The sequence below is a fragment of the Polyergus mexicanus genome, unplaced genomic scaffold, assembly GCF_030449975.1.
Source record: "Polyergus mexicanus isolate NDT 795.1 unplaced genomic scaffold, iyPolMexi1.0 SCAF_23, whole genome shotgun sequence".
Classification (NCBI taxonomy): Eukaryota; Metazoa; Arthropoda; class Insecta; order Hymenoptera; family Formicidae; genus Polyergus; species Polyergus mexicanus.
The window spans coordinates 1,469,015-1,489,400 of NW_027223343.1; the positions used below are offsets into that span (position 1 = coordinate 1,469,015).

At 26.9% G+C, this 20,386-nt stretch overlaps 3 protein-coding genes across 5 annotated transcripts; all 3 read left to right on the forward strand.

Moving 5' to 3' along the window:
- Positions 1–151: 151 nt before the first annotated feature.
- On the forward strand, positions 152–7,330 carry LOC138942582 (odorant receptor Or2-like). Its single transcript, XM_070312917.1, has 6 exons — positions 152–460; positions 4,630–5,036; positions 5,283–5,382; positions 5,734–5,835; positions 6,116–6,274; positions 7,249–7,330. Exons 1-6 carry the CDS (start codon positions 167–169, stop codon positions 7,321–7,323), a joined length of 1,137 nt encoding a protein of 378 aa, XP_070169018.1. The 5' UTR covers positions 152–166; the 3' UTR covers positions 7,324–7,330.
- Positions 7,331–12,066: 4,736 nt separating this feature from the next.
- Positions 12,067–16,293, forward strand: LOC138942625 (odorant receptor 49b-like). 3 transcript variants are annotated; one of them, XM_070312988.1, is made up of 6 exons: positions 12,067–12,652; positions 13,094–13,497; positions 14,053–14,170; positions 14,617–14,718; positions 14,793–14,951; positions 16,215–16,293. In XM_070312988.1, exons 1-6 carry the CDS (start codon positions 12,359–12,361, stop codon positions 16,278–16,280), a joined length of 1,143 nt encoding a protein of 380 aa, XP_070169089.1. In that variant the 5' UTR covers positions 12,067–12,358; the 3' UTR covers positions 16,281–16,293. The 3 variants fall into 3 exon arrangements, with proteins under 3 accessions (XP_070169089.1, XP_070169091.1, XP_070169090.1); XM_070312990.1 differs by having other exon boundaries at positions 14,053–14,140; XM_070312989.1 differs by having other exon boundaries at positions 14,071–14,170.
- Positions 16,294–16,980: 687 nt separating this feature from the next.
- On the forward strand, positions 16,981–19,942 carry LOC138942583 (uncharacterized). Its single transcript, XM_070312919.1, has 2 exons — positions 16,981–17,339; positions 19,442–19,942. The coding sequence occupies exons 1-2, from the start codon at positions 17,046–17,048 to the stop codon at positions 19,850–19,852; spliced, it is 705 nt and encodes a 234-aa protein (XP_070169020.1). The 5' UTR covers positions 16,981–17,045; the 3' UTR covers positions 19,853–19,942.
- The last annotated feature ends 444 nt before the right edge of the window (positions 19,943–20,386 follow it).

The window sequence follows — 20,386 nt, forward strand, 5'->3', positions numbered from 1 at the left end:
TGCAATATAGGTGCAACTTAAGTGTTCAATATGCGTCTTCTCCTCGCTCTCTTCGCGCAATTTTTCTTTCCATGAATTCTCGGAAAAATATTGTAAAGACAGTTGAATACGAATCGTAATAAGATACATTATTTTCTGTCCATAATATAGTTCGTGAGATTTTATTATGACAGAGATATTGACACTAGAAAAAGTTCTTGCTTTTCTAAAAGTAGATCTAACTTTTGCTTGTTGCTGGCCACTTCCAGTCAAGGCCACAAAGTATCAAAAAATTCGCGACAAAATATTTCGATGGTGTTGTTGCATAAATGGTATGCTAATGTCGATATCGTTAATGTATACATTAAGTCTCGAACGTGATAATATATTTCTTCTTATGAAAGTGGGTTGCGAGTTGAGTGCCTTCCTACAAGTTCCGATTCAGATCACTTTGTTTACGCTTCAGAGTAATCGTTTGCAAGTAAGAGACACAAGAAAGATATATTTTTATTAGATTAATTGTAATTTCAAAATTTACATCTGCATAATTTTTATAAATAGAATAAACATCAATTAAAAATAAATTTCTCAAAATAAAAATTAAATCAAAATAAAATTTAAAAAAACTAATTTAAAAAAAAAAAAATTTTTTTTCTTATGTATACATATGTATATAAATTACGCACACACAATCACCATTATTATTGAAATTTTATAGCGATTCTAAAAATACTTCAACATTGAATTCTTTGAATATATAATTTCTATTCTAGATTAATTTTTTTCTTTGCAGATTCTGATATAAAGAAAGCGAAAAAAGAATAATTGAAGTTTTGCACAAATGTAGAATAGATCAATAAACGTGTAATTATGTCATAATACTAAAGAAAGATGAAACAATCCACGGACAAGAATTTAAAAGTGATAAAAAATTAGAATTTTGTTAGATTTCAAAATATATACTTTTTTTTTTATAGATTTCATACACAAATTCTAATTTTAACTAACTATAAAAATAAGAATAGTCGATTTAACGCCAAAAAGTTTGAAAGCTGTTTAGATAAAAAGTTGATTTCCCTTTCTAAAAAAGGCATGAAACCTCGAACTCGAATATATCGAAACGTTGAACCCTTTTTTCCGCGATGCTAATTGACTATCTCGCTTGTGCGCTGCGACTTGTTTCATTCGTGTTATTTGCAACTGTCGAATCATGTGAATTTTGACAATTTGACAATTTGTGAAAGAAAAAGTTTAAAGTTAGGAAGGAAAAGTTAGAAAAAATTGGTAAATGCCCATAAATAAATGCGCGCGCTTATATTGTTCTAGTATATGTAAAATCTCTTTGGTTCTCTAATATTTTCTGAATTTTTGAATAGCAAAAGATTCTGGCTATTTATTACATATATATATAGATATATCTATATATGTATATAATGTAATATGTGTATATGTATATATATATATATGTATATAATGTTTGTAATTACTTCGTAGAAATCATAATTTGCGAAATTATTAGAAAGATGTATATAAAAGATAAAATTATAAAATTATATATGTGTGTGTGTGTGTGTGTGTGAATGTTAAATATAATTTTTATTTACTAATATATTTTTGTAATTACTACAATCATGACTATATAGTTACTAATAATTGCGCATGTATAAATTAATTTTGGATATATAAAATTTCTAATCTCGTATGTAACGTCAGAGAATTAAAAAGCGTTAAGAAATGATTTTTCATATAAATATGATTTACTCTTTCTAACGATATTACTAAATATCTTATAGTACTAATTGTAAGTTTATAAATTTTTAGATAAGATATAGTGATAGAGTAGAAAAAAACAATGAAAGAGGAAGAGAAAAAAAGTAGTGTGAAGGGAAGAGAGGGACAAGGAAAAGGGAGAAGAGGAAAAAGGAAAATGAGAGGATAATAATATAATTAGATCAGGAACTTTTATTTATATGCTCGGATTATAGAAGGCATCAATATAGATAATTGAATACGAGAAAGATTTATTATTTTGTTGTATCAATATAATGTTATATTAATCCATTTTTTATTTATTGCATCTATTCATAACTTGACTATTCGTAATAAATACAATAAAAAAATCTGAATTTTGTTGAAATACAATAGACGATTTTTTTCAGATCTCTTCATCTATTTGTGTCGTAAATATCAAACTTCTGTCATTATGCAAAACATAAAACTATATTTTTATGATTTAAAATTTTCCTAAAATGAAGAGACATCATCGAAAAATGAACTCATATACTAAAATCGCGTATAGCGAGATTTTTCGGTAGGCAGTTAGTATATAGTAAAAAATATATACGGTGATTAAAACACGACCTGTGATTAAAAATATTTCAATTCTAAGTTTTGTTCATTCGAAAAGAATTCGGATGTACTACATTTCGATTCGTTCGTTATCTCAAAATATTCGAAACTATAATATTTTGCAGCTTGTTACAATTAAGAAAATAAACTTGAGCGTTTTTTTCAAAAAGGCTAATCAATGCTAATTTTTTTTTTTATGGATCAACTTCAATTTATCAAAGGTTTAAAAAATAAAGATTATATAAGAAAGATAAAAAAAATATATATGTACATGTGTGTATAAAGAATATGTCTAGATATATAAGATGAATGCCGTTTAAAATAATTGCTAAATACAATATTTTGAGATACGAAGAAAAGTGTAAAAGATATTCTTTATTATTTTTAAAAATTTTAAAAACATTTTTAAAAAATTTTTTATAATTATATCCAAGTTATTTCCTATTTTCAAAATGGAATATTACATTTTGATGAGAAAGATTTACTTATTTCAATCGATATTTGTCATTTCTCGATTCAATAATAGTAAATATATTATTAATTTAAAGAACACATACATTTTATGATATTATTTTTCACTTACTCACGAAACTAAATAAAATAAATAATGTATAATAAAGATCTTGGTTCTCACACATCTGTTTCAATCATTTCTCCACTCCAATGTGATCTTGGATTTCAAGGCTACTTTTAATAAATCTGTTAAAGATATTTCTTTTCTAAGTTTTCATGGTAACAAAATAGAAATATAGTTTTACAAACAAAAAAAAAATTAATATAACTTTGAAAAGTTAAATTTCTTTTTGCATTATAAGATTCTAAAAAATAGGAAAGAAAGTATACTTTTTGATAATGAAAGAATTGGAATGGTCAACAGCATTTGAAAGAGAATTCTATTTATACCTATTTTTCAAATCGTTCATATCTATGTTTTTTTTTGTATTTCGAAGAATTTAATATTACGTAATTTATTTATTCAAAATCAATCGAGACATTGACTTGATCATTTTAAATCTTATAAGGGATAGAAATATAAAAAGTTTTCGATACAATTTTTACTTCATTAATTTCACCTGTTTTCAATGCTCCATATTTTCTTCTAGACTTGTAGACTGTTTTTCTATATCTATTTATTCTACGTTTTATCTTTTATTATCAAAGCTTGAAAGTTACCTTTTCTTATGCCCGGCTTCCACACCAAAAACATATGCTGTGGAGTATAAACACTGGATTACTACTGTGATGTACGGCATGCGAAGTATAATGCATTGTCGTATACTTGCAGCTGTTGTTAGGCAAATGGACTTTCTTGCGCATGTGCGTGGCAATAATAGTAGCTTAATACAAAAGCGTATATAGAAGATATAATATTTATCATATTTAATTTATTATATAGATATATAATATTATTTTAATATATTTTAGAGACTTTTTTATCTATAACAAAAGTAATTATTTTAAACTAAACTATTTTACATTTATGCAAACTTCAATTTATCAAAGGTTTAAAAAATAAAGATTATATAAGAAAGATAAAAAAGAATATTAATGTACATGTGTGTATAAAGAATATGTCTAACAATAAGATAAGGGCCGTTTAAAATAATTGCTAAATATTTTGAGATACGAAGAAAAGTGTAAAAGATATTCTTTATTATTTTTTAAAATTTGATAATAAGAAACATTTTTTCTAAATTTTTTATAATTAAATATCCAAGTTATTTCCTATTTTCACAATGGGATACTACATTTTGATGAGAAAGATTTACTTATTTCAATCGATATTTGTCACTTTTCGATTCAATAATAGTAAATATATTATGATGATTCTAAAATTGCTTTTAAAATCGTTCCATCTTGAAATAAAATTGTATTAAAGAACACATACATTTTATGATATTATTTTTCACTTACTCACGAAACTAAATAAAATAAATAATGTATAATAAAGATCTTGGTTCTCACACATCTGTTTCAATCATTTCTCCACTCCAATGTGATCTTGGATTTCAAGGCTACTTTTAATAAATCTGTTAAAGATATTTCTTTTCTAAGCTTTCATGGTAACAAAATAAAAATATAGTTTTACTAAAAAAAAAAAAAAAAAAATTAATATAACTTTGAAAAGTTAAATTTCTTTTTGCATTATAAGATTTTAAAAAATAGGAAAAAAAGTTTTTTATATCTTTTCTATCATTTAACAGTTATGTTAAACGGCATTTATCTACAAATATCCTGTATAAATCCTGAATAAAGCATTACATCTTTCATATTATATATATATGTATTATATTTGTGTAGGTTGTAATATATGAAATGGAAAATTATATTCAACAAGCAAAACCAGAAGAGAAGGATATATTTCAAAAATATATTAATAAATGCAAATTATTTTATGGAATAACATTATGGTGGATAACTGTAACTGCTGTCGCAATTATTTTTGGTCCGCTATTGCTACCTCAACCCTTTCCAATCGAAGTACAGTACCCATTTTATATTGGCCAACAACCGTTAAAAACTATCGTTTATTTGCATCATGCGATGGTCGTATATCAAAGTTATGTACAAGTATGCAGCAATGTCTTCGTGGCTGTTCTACTTTGGTTTGTAGCGGCAAGATTTGAAATTTTATCTCAAAAATTTCGCAAAGTTAGAAGTTACTCGGAGTTTAAAACCTGTATACAAATGCATCAACGGCTCTTACGGTAAGATATAAATTATTATGACAGAATAAATTATTATCTATCCAAGTTTGTAATTCAATACGATTGTAGTGAGAGAGAAGAAAAATTTTAAAAATAACAGACGACGCGTCAATAATAGTAAAAATTAATTATCTATTTAAAAAAATTTCTCTTTATTTCAAAATATAAAATGTCGCTATGTTTTACATTTCTCTTGTTTATTGCCAATTTCAAAATAAAAATAAAGAAACCGAAAGTCGATTACAGATATGCGAAAGATGTTACCATGACGATCCGATATATAGCATTGTCGTCAATAGGATTTAGTACTGTAGCAGTAGTATTCAGCGGTCTTACCTTTTTGAGTGTGAGTTATGTCTATTTCATTTATTTATCGTATTCTGCGTACATGAAAATTAAACATATTGTTTTACGCAAAAATCTGTTTGAAGAGATAGAAGCTTATCTTAGAAGATGCGAGCTTTTCATTGTAGAAACACGTACCACATGTGTTGATTTAATTAATAATAAAATTTACATATATGTATAACATACATATGTATACATAATTTATTTAAGAATATAAAAATTGATTTATTAGACTACAATTGTTTATGGGCACTTTCCTACTTATATTGTGAATTTAATAATTTTAATTTTTTTTATATTGCGTTAGCACACAACTGCATTATTGATATTATAATATTATTTTGTACAGCGACAACCATTAACTATAAAGGCTCAATTTTTAACTGTTGGCGCATCCTCGCTTATAGAAGTTTTTGTTTGCGCGTGGCCAGCTGATTATGTTTTAAATACGGTAGGATATGAAAAATGTATATGGAAAAAACCAAAAGAAATTGATATATGCATAATAAAATTGATATAAAAACATAAAAGCAATAAAACGTGAAAGATATACAAATTCGAATAATATATATAAACACGCACAATATTTTTTATATAAAATGTTGATAGATATAATCAGCTTTATTATACAGAGGCACATATGTTATGCCCCATTGATTTTTATCTTCATTTAATATAAAAGTCTTTTTATAACATTATAATCGAGATGTAATTTTATTTTAATATTTCAGAGTAATAACATTGGCCATGCTGTATACGAATCATTATGGTATAAGAAAGAAGTGTTTTTACAGAAAGACTTATTATACGTTACATTGCGATGCCAGCAGCCAGTATCCGTAACTGTACCATGCATGCTACCGACTCTTTCACTTAATTACTACGCTTCTGTAAGTTGTATCGCATCTACAACTCTCATGGATAATTTATTCTGGCACAATCCCGATAATTTTGGCGATATTATTTAATAAATATTTCAACCCATTTCTTTGCAGCAAGACATAATGCAAAAATTCCTAAAGCGCCATGTAGCTTTTGTTTTCGAATTATAGGTATTATTTATATACATTACAAAAAAAAAAAAAAAAATAATATTGTACATTTTTGTATAGAAAAATATTTGTTACACTTAGATCAATTTATATCATTTATGCATAGTGGGAAATTGATTATTCTATATGTATTTTCAGGAACTGTATAAATCTAAATTAATTACAATAAACTTATTTCAATAAGTTTCACATGCGTACAAATCTTTGCTTTATTACATTAATACGTCTACGAAAAATAAATAGGAAAAGATCATAAGTTCTGTACTTACAATTAATCTGAAAATCTCTTCAATGTATACCAATCAAAAGTAAATACTTGAGCGAAAAAAAAAGTAAAGCTCCTTCCTCTCTGCATTCTCATTATTTGACCTAAAATGAAAAGTCAATCCTATTTTTATAAAATTTTTAATTCTGCTAATTATATATAATATAAATAAAAAATAATATGAACAGCTAATTTTGCCTTTATTTGATTTTCTACTATTTTTCCCCTCACTTTTATTAATAATTTTAAAATAAATAGTAACAGCAATTTTTTGTTTTTATTATCAATTTCAGCATTTAAGTTATCTTCAGAAAACATTATGTTTGGCATCGCCAAAATTATCGGAATCTCTTCTGTAATGTTAATTAATGCTTTTCTTGAGTATATTAGTATATGCTTTTGTACGTATACATTTAAAGTAAATGGTTTCATATAAACAATTTAAAATACGTATGTTTATCTAAATTTAAAATAATGTATAATTTAATTTATAGTCATTTTAATGACATATATATAATAATTGAAACTAAATATTTATATTTCACAGTATTTATCAACTACGTTTTCCTATTTGACAACTTTTCGAATAATTTTTGCCGTAGAAAATGGACTAGAAATATGATAGATTGAATGTTGTATGCTTTTTTAATGTAAAGAAAATATATAGTATTATAATAAATATTTGGTATGTATATTGTTAGTATTTAGCATTGAATTCATATTATGCTAGTGACATGATATTCTTCCATAAGTACATATTTGTCTTTACGTATCATTAAAGATTCCATATATGAATGAATACGTTTTATTATGTATGTTATAAAAGAATATTTTGTCATGTTATATCATATATTGTATAATCTGCATCTATTTTTAAATTATAATAAACATGCAACATTAGAAGATAATAATAAACTGAATATTTATAATTTTATCACCGTATATGTTTTTTTTTATTTCTCGTTTTATTTCTCATACTTATATATACTTATATATATACATATATAAGTATGAGAAATAAAATAAAAAATATGTGTGTGTGTGTGTGTGTGTGTGTAAAATTCTACGAGCCAGGACTTATTTCTTTTTTCCCTTTGTTTCTCGAATATAACTCTCCTATCCCTCTAAAAAAATCCATAATTATTTTTTTTCTCACAATAATTATTATTATTATTTCTATTATTATAATTATCATGATTTGGGAAGGTATAACTAATATCAATATTTTTTTCTCTTTTCCTCTTGTAATATATTGTGACCCAGAACTCTAAGAACATTTTTTCACGACGCAAGAAAATTGTTTAATTATTTATTTTATTTTAATATTTTATTTTCTTAATAAAAATTCTGTCTCGCAAACAATTAAAATCATAGACTAAACAATCGGCATCATCAGAATAGAAGAACTCGAAGGGTCCTGGCTCGAGTTTTATTAGATTCGATCTTTAAGGATGACCTGAGTGTTGAATAAATACCGATCTTCTCGTAGTTCAAACTTGGCCTAAAAAATACACGATAGATTATAAATGAGACACTCCTGATCTAGTTTTCAAGTCTCCTTCTTTTTCCTTTTTTTATTCGTCAAATGTTCTCTTAAAAATTGATCGCTTATTTAGTCTTGTACGACCCCTTTCTTTTTCTATCCAGATCCTTCGGATTCGGACGCAACAACATTTAAAAAAAAAATCTTATTTTCTTAAAATAGTATAAACTTTAAGTATATTAGTATGTTATTAGTTTTTTCTCTCTCTCTCTACATATATTACGTATAAAAATATTATTCTTAAAATATATATATATAATTGTAAATATTAATTTTTGATATATATATGTCTAATAATATAATGTAAATTGCTTATTTTACCTCGACTTAAAAAAAAAAAAAAAAAAAAAAGGTTAACGTAAACGATGAACAATATGAAAAACGCTTTAAATGATGAGTTAAATTAATGTTACTTTTAATTGAGAACTATCATGATAAAACAGAATTAATATGAATCGTAAAGTAAATGACTATGCCCATTAATTGTTTGACATACCAACTATCATAAATACACGATTTTCTTTTTAGGCTCGTTAAAGTAATTACTCCATTAAGTAACATCAATGATAATCTAGTAGCTGTATATCGAGAAGATTTCATCAATACAATGAAGACATTGGTGGAACTGATATATAACACGGAAGTAATATTTAATCTTTTTTATTATAGAATGTATAGAAAACACAATTGCAGGTTAATATCCCTTGCAATTTAATTTTACTAGTTTATTTCTCATTTATAATAAAACTCAATGAGGGATAAAGTGAGAATGTTTTTAAGAAATAGAAAAAGAAAATCTTTAAATTTAAAATTTTACATTATTAATTATAATTTTCTCATTTTCGAAATAAAAAAAATATTTTTTTTTACACAAATATAAAAAAGTGACGGAACGTTTCTTCAAAATATGAGAACGTATTGTTACCTTTTTACCATCCTGTATATTACACAAAGATGAAATACTCATTCACACAATTTTGCATGCATTCTTTGTGTGTGTTGAATTTATATCGATATACAATATGAGCTACAAAGTAATCTGTGGTTTTTGCAGAAATTATTGTCCGAGATAGAGCAACCTGATAAAATATGGACGCCATACGAAAAAACTGTATGGTTGAAATTTATGCATCACATATGCATGAAATACTTTTCTTTAGCGTTAATATATTGTATATTATTGCTGCAAGTATATTTATTCTTACGTCAATAATAATGGATAGACTTTTACCGCTCAATGTCGTGTATTCTTTTCCGATATCCAAAGCTTCTTGAATTTATTACGCGGTTTGTCACATATTTACAATTAAATTTGCATCAGTTACAATAATCCTCGAGACTTGATGATAATCTCTACAATGTGGCACGCTATCTTTAAATTAAATTTGTTGGGTATTCAAATGCGTTCTCCCTCTATATTAACTATTAATAAACTCCCGAGCCCCCATCATAATGTATCAAAATATATTCAAGTAAGTTAACATTATTTTATAATGGTTTTTAAAATAATATTTTATTGTATCGTAAGAAAAATATATATATTACAGTATAATTTAATTAATATTATTTATAAATTGTTATTTTATAATTTTTTAATTTATTTATGTACGGGAAATTAATTGTATTGCTAGTTAAATACTTCTCAAAATGACGATTGTTGTTTCTATATACGTAATCACTTGCGGTTTGCTGGTTTTAAATGTGAGTATTTAGTATTTAATATGCTCTCAAATTAAAAAGTATCTTATAATCAAATAGCGAAACTTTTATTTATCAATAATTTTTTAATAAACCATAAACAGTTAAAATCTTTCGAAATGTATTCCAATCATTAATCATAGTAAATTATTACCATTATTATTATCCAAAATCATTAAAAATATATATGTCAAGATTAAAATCGTTGTGAGAAAGGGAAAAAGAAGCTACATTAATATTTTTGTTATTAACTTAAATGAAGTTATATTACATTTATGTATATAAATAAACCCGATTTAAAACAAATTAAATTATATTATATTTCAAGATTTATATAAAGGTGTATTTCTCAAATGTTGAATGTAATATATGGATTGATTAATTAAAATGTTTTTTGCACTTGGCGCAGCCAATAACCGATATGGTTAATCTTTCAATCTTATGTAATATAAATCGTACTAGTGTGAAATAAATATTTTCATTTTTTGATAAAAACAATAGAGATATAAGACGTTTATTTTAGAAAGAGATAGAGATTATTATATATAATATATAATAGATTACATATTGTATCATGTTAAAATATGATAAATTAAACAAATGAAATATTTCTTAAAAAGGCAAAATCTATTCAAGCTTGTGTAATCAAAAAATTAAAATATTTTTTATTTTATAATTAAATTATGAAAACAAATATTCATTAATTTTTTGTTCTGTCTAACTTGAAGAAAGCAACTGAAGCGCTGATAAATTTTTATAACTTTTCTCTTATAGGCTTACAATATTTCTTGGCAAATTTATGATTCTCCATCGACTAATGCATTACCAAATATACGTCGAACAATCTTTATGATTATTCAAAGGTGTCAGAAACCAGTTGTAATTTGCGGCACTAATTTTATATCCGTAATTTCAATAAGATTTTGCGGAAGGGTAAGCGTTAATATCAATTCTTGACATTCTTATTAACGTGACATTCGTAAAAATATTGTTTTTTTTTTATTTCTAGGTTCTTTATGCTACGTTCTCATATTTTATTACATTACAAGCGATATTGCATGCGTAATAGATTTGTAACATTTTATATATATAGTTTTTCTTGATAGCGCGCGTGTAATTATCTTTGGCATATTTATAACAATATTTGAAAATTTTTATCATTGATTTTGATTATATTAATGATTAAAAATGTCATAATAATTAAATATATGTATGTATGTATCAAATAAAAGTTGAAAAGTTCAAAAATATTAAAATATTACATTAATTAATAAATATAAATTATGTATAGAAAAACAAACATTTAATTTGATTATTTAAATTTATTGTTATCATATATTGTTCTCTATTAAGTATGAATTACAAAACGCAAAAAATATAAATTAATAATTTTCTCTTTCTTTCTTATTATGTATTATTAGCTATTATTACGTACAAATGTACAGAGATACTTTTATGGTGCAATATATAGTAAATTTATAATTTTAAAAAAGAAATTATAAAAAATATTATCGCTTATATACATTAATTTTAAAATATTAATGTTTGAGACATAATTTATATAGTGAACATTTTTATGTTACAAAAATAATATATATGAAATTATATAAATATTAATATAATAATGATAAAAATATAGTATATTGATTTTTTTTATTATTATAAAATTGTATTCTTAGAGATTGCAAGTTTATTTCAAGATTGATATCATCTTTTAACAATTAAGATTGCACTTCGAAAAATCACCTACGCTTTATTGTAACATATCTTTTGAAGATATTGAAAATGTCTCAAAAACGACATTTATAATACAATATATTATAAATCTTTTTCTTTGCAACGAAGACAGTGAAAAGTACATTACGTTCTCTTTCTAATAACCGCATACAAGCACGTTGTTAGTATTTACTTATATCGAGAAAAGATTATATCCATATAGCCCCCGCACCTTTTTAAAACTGCTATTGCTTCTAAGTGAAAGTAATAAATAATAATAGCAAATGTATCAAGAGAGCATGCTTTATTCATTGCGCATCTCGCTATACCGCGCAATTACCAGGATTGTAAAGACTGATAAAAGAAATGTTATAGACGCGCCTCTGCATTGCTTGTTTTTATTTTACCCGCGAGTCTTTATTATTTATTCGCATTTAATGTTTTCAGCAGAAAAGAACATTTGCTGCTCGCAGCAGTTATTCGCAGTGTTGCGTGCATCGTTTTATCAATAACGATAGATCTATTAGAATAATGTTGCGAAATAGAGATTATATCTATGTAAAATGTGATAATACGCTTTGTCTATTTATCGCCCCCAAGTTTTTCTCGTATAGATAAAAAGAATCACGAGGCATTTGTATTTAAAATACACGACGCAGTACGTGCAGTTTGTAAATCGAGGAAACTTATCAAAATTATTATGGCATGGTCTGTAACATTAGAAAAACTCATCGCTTTCTTGAGAATGCATTTGGTTTTCGCATGCTGTTGGCCGCTTGCATCCACTGCAACGAAAAAGCGAATTATTTATGATAAGCTTTTTCGTTTCTTCAATGGTTTGCACTCCATGCTGATGATCTTTGCGGTAGCGTATAGGATTATTTCTCAGTATGACAATACATTGGTGATAATGCAACTAGGCTGCGTCTTAGGCACCTTATGCGAAGTTCCACTGCAAATATTTCTGTTTACGCAGCAGCACGATCGTTTGCAAGTAAGAGAAGCGAATTTTATATACATCCTTATATCGCTATACCATATATTTTGATTAGTAGAGTAACGCAAGCAAAACTATCGTATAAAATGAATAATCTGGTAATATAATATAAATATATAAATTTATATTAAATTATTTATATAAAATATAAATATAAATATTTGAAATAAATATTGTGTGAAAACACATCGCTTTCAAAATATTCTATATCCGATATGTGTGCTATAGTTTTTTGAAAGAAATCTCGGTCTAAAACTTTGATTAAATATAACGGATTATATTTACATTACAGTTAAATTTAAAATAAAATACTTATATAAGAAATGCAAAAATTTTTTTATATACTCCTTTATTATAATTCTTATTTCTCAGTTAAACAAAATTATTTTATTCGCATAAAATTAAACTGGATTGAAATAATTGTTAATAACATTGCAGAATGTAATTTCGAAGATGGAAAATTACAGCAAAAGTGCAAATCTAGCAGAAAGGGATGTAATACAGAGATATATAAATAAAAATATAGCAATTTACAGCGTAACACTGATGTTGATGACCGTAACTTTAGTTGCTTTAATTTTAGTGCCATTGGTGCTGGCTCATCCCGTAGTAGAATTAGAGTATCCATTTTCTATTGATTATCAACCGATGAGAGGGATTATTTATTTACATCAATCATTTGCTTTGTATCAAGTCTACGCTCAAGTTTGTGCCACCGTTTTTCTTGCTCTTTTGCTTTGGTTCTCAACGGCTAGATTTGAAATTTTGGGCAATAAATTCCGCATGGCTACGGAATACTCTGATTGGCAAGCGTGTATACGAGAGCATCAAGAGCTTTTAAAGTAAATCTAATCTAAAATCAAACGTAATATCAAATAATATATAATGATAAATAATAAATACATAATTAAACAATTAGCTAATTATGTAAGAACAAGCTCTTTAAAATTTGTTTCCTTATTAAATATATTTTATTAAATTGGTTTTTTTAATTACTTTTCTTTGATTTTATATATTATTTTTATATAATATACATATATGTATATATCGTATATACCATATATATATATATATATATATATATATATATATATATATATATATATATATTACAGTTATAAGAATATATATTATAAATTTAAGACAACATATGTTTGAATGAAATTAAAATATATTATTTAAGATATTTTTAAAAGTAATTAATAATTAAATTTTTTTGTTTTAAGATATATATTTTTAACTGCTTGAAAATTTTTTAAAAACCGATTTGTATATATAAATATGATGGCGGCAGTAGGCTGCATTGCTAATTATATTTATTTACATGTATATATATATATATATATATATATATATATATATACACGCTTATATATATTTATGCTATTTTTATGTAGTTTAATAAATCATTACAGATTTACGGAACAAGTAACTTTTTCCATTTCACACGTAACATTATCATCGCTAGGCGTTAGCACTGTAACGGTAGTATTCAGCGGCCTTACTTTTCTTGGCGTGTGTATCTATTTATTTTATTAATCTATTTTTATATTAATTACTAAAGCATGTGAAAAAGTGTGTAAAGGACACTTTTTTGTTTCCCCGAATAGACGGCTGGCGACACTCTAACTTCTCTGTGAAGTTATGATAAATCATAGAGGAGTTAAGGTTGCCAGCCACTTGTTCGGGAAAATTCCTTTACTTTCTTATTTGTCTTAGTATCAAATAATAAATCTATAAATAATAAATAATAAATCTATTCTAAAAAGCAAAAATATAATTTATTATTATTGTCACATAATAAACAACTCTATCTATAAAAACAAATTGATTACAAAATATCATTTAAATAAATCGATATTGATTTAAGATTTTTCTATATGCGTGTATATGTGCTATTCTGTGCTATCTATTAATATGTATTTACATTATGTTTATTATAACATTGTTTTTTAAAACAGCAATTTCCAATATTTGTAAAAATGCAATATTCGATTGTATGCTGTTCATCATTGGCAAAAGTATTCTTATGCACTTGGCCAGCTGATCATTTAATGAGTATGGTAAGTTTCAACAAACAAAATTAAATATATAAACGTATGTTATAGAACATTCAAATGTTCAAACAATATTATAGAGTTCTTATGTCGGGGACGCTGCATATAATTCATTGTGGTATGAATATGGAGTTGCTGCACAAAAGATTATGTTGTACACTTTACTTCGAGCTCAACGGCCTGTTATTGTATCTGTTCCTGGTTTGGTCGCGGCTTTATCTTTGCAACATTACGCATCTGTATGATAATATATTGTAGCGTTAATCATAGTTATATTGGATGATTGCATAAGTTCGTGTCCGATTTTCATAGATGGCATTAAGTTGCTGCATGGCGGAGTTCTATTGTTTTCGTGTGGTAATTGTTGCTTACACCGAATAGATGACGTTGTCTTATGTCAATTTAGCGTCAGACATTGTTCAGATAAGTCCATTTCTGCATAAGAGAAATCATTAAAAATGGAGAACGAAAGGTGCATTTGCGGCATGTAATGCTTATATGAATTTCGGAAAGGCGTGAGTGTTGGGATTGCATAAAAAAATATTCAAAGCGTTTATTTGGACCGCGCTCCTGCTCTCCGAACAGTCAAAAAGTGGTTTGGCAGATTTCGAAATGGTGATTTCAACATGGAGGATCAATCCCGCTCTGGACGGCCTTCTGGCATCGATGATGACATTGTGCATGCCTTAGTGGAAAGAAACCCAAGGATTACAACTGAGGATATTGCTGAGAGGCTGAACATCGATAATTCAACCGCTTTTCGTCATTTAAAAAAGCTTGGATACATTTCCAAGCTTGATACGTGGGTGCCGCATCTCCCGACTGAAAGGAATAAGCTGCAGGAAAACTGCAGGAGTTGCAATGGGAAATTCTGCAGCACCCGCCATATTCTCCAGATATTGCGTCTTCAGATTTTTATCTGTTCCGGTCTTTGCAGAATAGTTTAAATGGCAAGAATCTCAATTCCGAGGAAGCTGTCGAAAACCACCTTACAAACTTTTTTCAAGAAAAACCAAGTTCTTTCTTCAAAAATGGAATCGACAAGCTTATAGAAAATCGTTGGAAAACCATTGTAGAAAAGAATGGAGACTATATAATTGATTAATAAAAGTGTTAGCTCTAAAATATAATCTATTGAAGTTTATATTTAAATCGGGCACGAACTTATGCAATCACCCGATATAAAACAATATATTGCATCTTATTTTTTACATTTTAAGATATGCAATGTGAATAAGAGAAATATTTATCTATCCCACTTAAATTGATATAAAATAGGAAGAATATTATATATACTATATTTTTTATATTTTTTTTTAGTCTTGTAACTAAATGATTATATGTGACGAAGACACACAAAAATCTTTGTTCTAATTATAAATTAAAATTGTTTTATTATGCAATTATATACACATATATAATATTTACTTTTATTTCTAAAAATCAAATATTTTAATTAAGAGAAATCGTGGATTTACAGATTTCTTTAAATATTTTTACAGTATGTATCCATGGCATTTTCTTATCTGACGTCATTTCGAGCAATTCTTTCTAACGATGTGGATTAATTTGTGTGGATAAATGTACACTTTTTATTCCGAAATAAATATCTATGCAATAAAATTAAAAATGCATCAATTATGGTAATGTTTTTTTATATAGAAAAAGATAAATATATAAAATATGTCGTAAATCTTTATTTTGATATTCGCACTCCGCTTATGTTTTTTTTTTTTTTTCAAATGTTTCGCATAAAGTTTTTAGTTAATAAAATAATGTATACAGAAACTATATAAATCTTGCAGTGCTGTGGACAGTTTAAAAAATTATTTTAGTTACAGTATCCTTTTTTTTTAAGTTACGCAGCGATGTATACTTTTTGCAGCTGTGTATACTTTTTGCGCAGCGTTTAATTGGAACACGAGTTCTATATACAATACTTATTCTCTTTATACAATATTCTTTCAAACACACGCAGACTACATAATAGTTCTCGCAATAATTCAAGCGTGAAATAACTGCTGTGGAACGCGTAGCATTATATTACCGGTAAAACACTCTCGCCAGTCTTATAATTTATTAATTCTTAGGCTTGCATAGTGTTGAAAGCAAAGAAAATGCGAATGAAAGAAATAATGAACGCTTTAATATTTCACTCGATATATATATTTAATGTTACTACTGTTTTATACCGCGCGATCTTATCTCATATTTTCTTGGAGTTCTTTTTTTTATGTTGCATTTTACAATTCTTTGTAAAATCGCGAGAAAAGCACGCAAGGATAGTTGCGGTTTAAACGCGCATATGAAAGAAAATGCAATAATAAGTTAATATGAAAGCTACACCGACGCTGGATAAAATGATTGCTTTTCTTAAGATGGATTTAATGTTTGCTTGCTGTTGGCCTCTACCACCAACTGCCACGAAGTTTCAAATAATTCGTGACAGAATATTTCGATTCTTATCAGGCGTAAACGGTGCATTTATAATTATCGAATTAATATATTCGATCAGTAATCATCTCGATAATGTATTCCTGATTATGCAATTAGCTTGTGCATTAGGTATCTTCTGTGAGGTTCCATTGCAGATATTTTTATTTACGCAACAGCACGATCGTTTACAAGTAAGAGAAACAACAGTTATCTTTATACCAGGTATATAAATATGAAAGCGGAATTTTTGTATAGAAAATACACGTTTATTGTATAAAAATGATAAAAAATATTTTATTCCAAGTAATGCCCATTGCTAGCTATACATTTCTCCCATCTCTCTGACAATTTCTGGATGCCACGCCAAAAAAACTGTTGCTCCTTTGAGGCAAACCAGTCATCGAGCCATTTTCGTACATTTTCGTAAGAATTGAAGCGCTGCTCAGTAAGTGCGTGTCCCATCGATGCAAATAGGTAGTAATCGGATGGAGCCAAGTCTGATGAGTAAGCCGCATGCGAAAGTATTTCCCAACTAAACGTCTCAATCGTTTCCTTGACCGGTTTTGCTGTGTGTGATGGTGCATTATCATGAAGCAAAATCACTTTGCGTTGCCTTTTTTGATATTCTGGTCGTTTTTCACGCAAAGCTTGATTCAAATCGAGTTGTTGTTGCGTTTGAGCGTCATCCTCATCCAACAATGTTTGCAATTCGCTGTCTTCAAACTTTTTCGGTGGTCTTTCACGTTCTTCGTTTCTCACGTCAAAATCGCCACTTTTGAATTTTTTAAACCACTCAAAGCACTGTGATTTACCAAGAGCATGCTCACCGTAAGCTTCGACAAGCATTCCATGCGATTTTGCAGCAGTTTTCTTCAAATGGTAACAGAAAATCAATGCTGTCCGCAAATCGTACTTTCCAGGCACAAAATTCGACATGTTCGACGCTATTAAAAACTATGCTGTTGTATGAAACTTGTATTGTTGTGAGTTGAAAATCTTTATCAGATGTCGAAACAAGAAAATGGCGCCAATGACGCGGTTTGACGGTAACTACATTGACAGCTAGGGCAATCTATGGGCAAATTCCGGTTTCATATTTATATATCTGGTATATTGATCAGTAGTGTACACATTGCACAGAAAATAAATGGATCGTATTAATATTTTGTGCACAGAACATTTTTGCGCGGATATATTATAAATTGCACAGATAATTTTATTATATATTTGCATATTACAACAATAAAATGAGAAAATTGTATTAATTCTTTATATAATTTTATTATTTTATTATATACATTGCATACACAACACACAACCATATTGCATAAAAGTAAATATCAATATTTCGAGATTATTGGAAGTAATTTCAATTAATTTAATTTTCACCTTGACATATGTCGTTAATGTGACATATGTCACAATTTTGAAAAACCTTCAAAAGTTTTTAGCTTCCGCATTTATTATCTATTTAATGAGAACTTTGTCGATGCGGGAACAAGAGTGCACGCAAACCCACACACATGTCGAACTGTATATAATTAGATATCGTTTCGCCCGCAGTGAAAACACCAGGTGATGTGAGGTAGACCTCGCATTGTGGATAGTTGCAAAACCACATATGGAACTGTACAATTACAGATTTCTCAGTTTTTATTTTTTTAATCGTTAAAAAAACTATTAGAAAATTAAACTTTCATTTGTTAATAACTTTTGGATAAATATTGACTGTTTGCTAAAACTTATATCGTTATGTTTTACAATTATTAATATATTGGAATTTTGTATTATTGAAACTATTATAGAATTTTAATTGACAAAAAAATTATAATATTATCTACTTATATCTTTTACTTATACGAAGACAATTGAATAGATATGGAACACGTATAATAATTTTTGCAAGATAATAAATTAATGTGAGATAAATCACTGAATCTTATCCTAATTTAAATAAGCACAATTTTATTAACCTGAATTATATGATCTATTTTGAAAGAGATATATAGGAAGCCATTCAAATTTATAATCAAAAAGCATAAATGTTAATTTATTAATTTTTACTCAATTTTCTCAAAAATAAAATCTCTTACGAAAAAATTTTATTCTATTTTTGACTTATGTTTAATAAGGAATCAGATCCTTTTTGATTTATACTCCGTTTCCTTATTTATCGTATATTTAAAAAATAAATCAAATAATGCACCTTCTGTACCAATATATTCTACTAATGTCTAGGTACATAAAAAATTATAATAATTCTATCTCTTTCACTCTCATTCGAAATTTATAGAATGTGATTTGTAAAATGGAAGATTGTTATAAACGAGCAAATGCTGAGGAAAAGGATGTGTTTCAACAATATATTAATAAATATATATTACTGTATGGAACTACCTTGACTTTGACCGCTGCATCTTTAGTTGGGTCACTTTTAGTGCCATTGATTCAATCCCGTATGTTTCCGTTAGAGATAGAATATCCATTTCGCGTTGACTATCAACCGATGACAGCGATGATTTATTTTCATCAAGCGCTCGGTATGTATCAAGTCTCTTGTCAAGTAAGCGCTAATGTTTTTCTCGCTCTTCTACTATGGTTTACGACGGCACGTTTCGAGATTTTGTCCAACAAATTCCGTACGATCACTAAGTACTCTGAGTGGAAAGCGTATATACAGGAGCATCGAGAAATTTTAAGGTAAAGATTAAAAATCGAGATTGACATGAGATTTCAGAGTACAAGTTGATTAATTTTATTTATAGATGTATAGAAATATAAATCTTGCATTAAATTTAGCACATTTATAATTTTAATTTCTGTAAATTATCAGAATTATAATCTCTTTAACTATGACTGTTCTAAGAATTTTTATTCTTCACCAATGGTATAAAAAATATGTCGCGAAAAAATATATTACAATTGTTTCCAAAGAATGAATTTAATGTTTGCAGAAACTTTCTTTCGAGATAATAATTTCCTAAAATATAATCGGGCTTTTTGATGATGTAGTGAGAATTTTATACTAATGAAAAATTATATTCGATAGAATTTAATGTTTCTTTTTATATGATTTATACACTTTGCTCCGGTGTCAAGGAGCTATAGTTATATCTGTTCCCGGATTATTAAAAGCCTTATCTTTTCAACATTATGCCTCTGTAAGATAAGGCGTTCTAACATTACTCTAATTACATATAGAGTGAGCATCGTAATTTATGATAGAAAAGAAAACATA

Excerpts from the sequence above, each read along its gene's own strand:
- LOC138942582 (XM_070312917.1), top strand. The coding sequence starts at position 167 with ATGACAGAGATATTGACACTAGAAAAAGTTCTTGCTTTTCTAAAAGTA. Across the intron at positions 461-4,629 it reads TTCAGAGTAATCGTTTGCAA|GTTGTAATATATGAAATGGA; the intron begins GTAAGAGACACA and ends ATATTTGTGTAG. Across the intron at positions 6,275-7,248 it reads CACTTAATTACTACGCTTCT|TATTTATCAACTACGTTTTC; the intron begins GTAAGTTGTATC and ends TATATTTCACAG.
- LOC138942625 (XM_070312988.1), top strand. The coding sequence starts at position 12,359 with ATGGCATGGTCTGTAACATTAGAAAAACTCATCGCTTTCTTGAGAATG. Across the intron at positions 14,719-14,792 it reads CTGATCATTTAATGAGTATG|AGTTCTTATGTCGGGGACGC; the intron begins GTAAGTTTCAAC and ends ACAATATTATAG. Across the intron at positions 14,952-16,214 it reads CTTTGCAACATTACGCATCT|TATGTATCCATGGCATTTTC; the intron begins GTATGATAATAT and ends ATATTTTTACAG.
- LOC138942583 (XM_070312919.1), top strand. The coding sequence starts at position 17,046 with ATGAAAGCTACACCGACGCTGGATAAAATGATTGCTTTTCTTAAGATG. Across the intron at positions 17,340-19,441 it reads AACAGCACGATCGTTTACAA|AATGTGATTTGTAAAATGGA; the intron begins GTAAGAGAAACA and ends CGAAATTTATAG.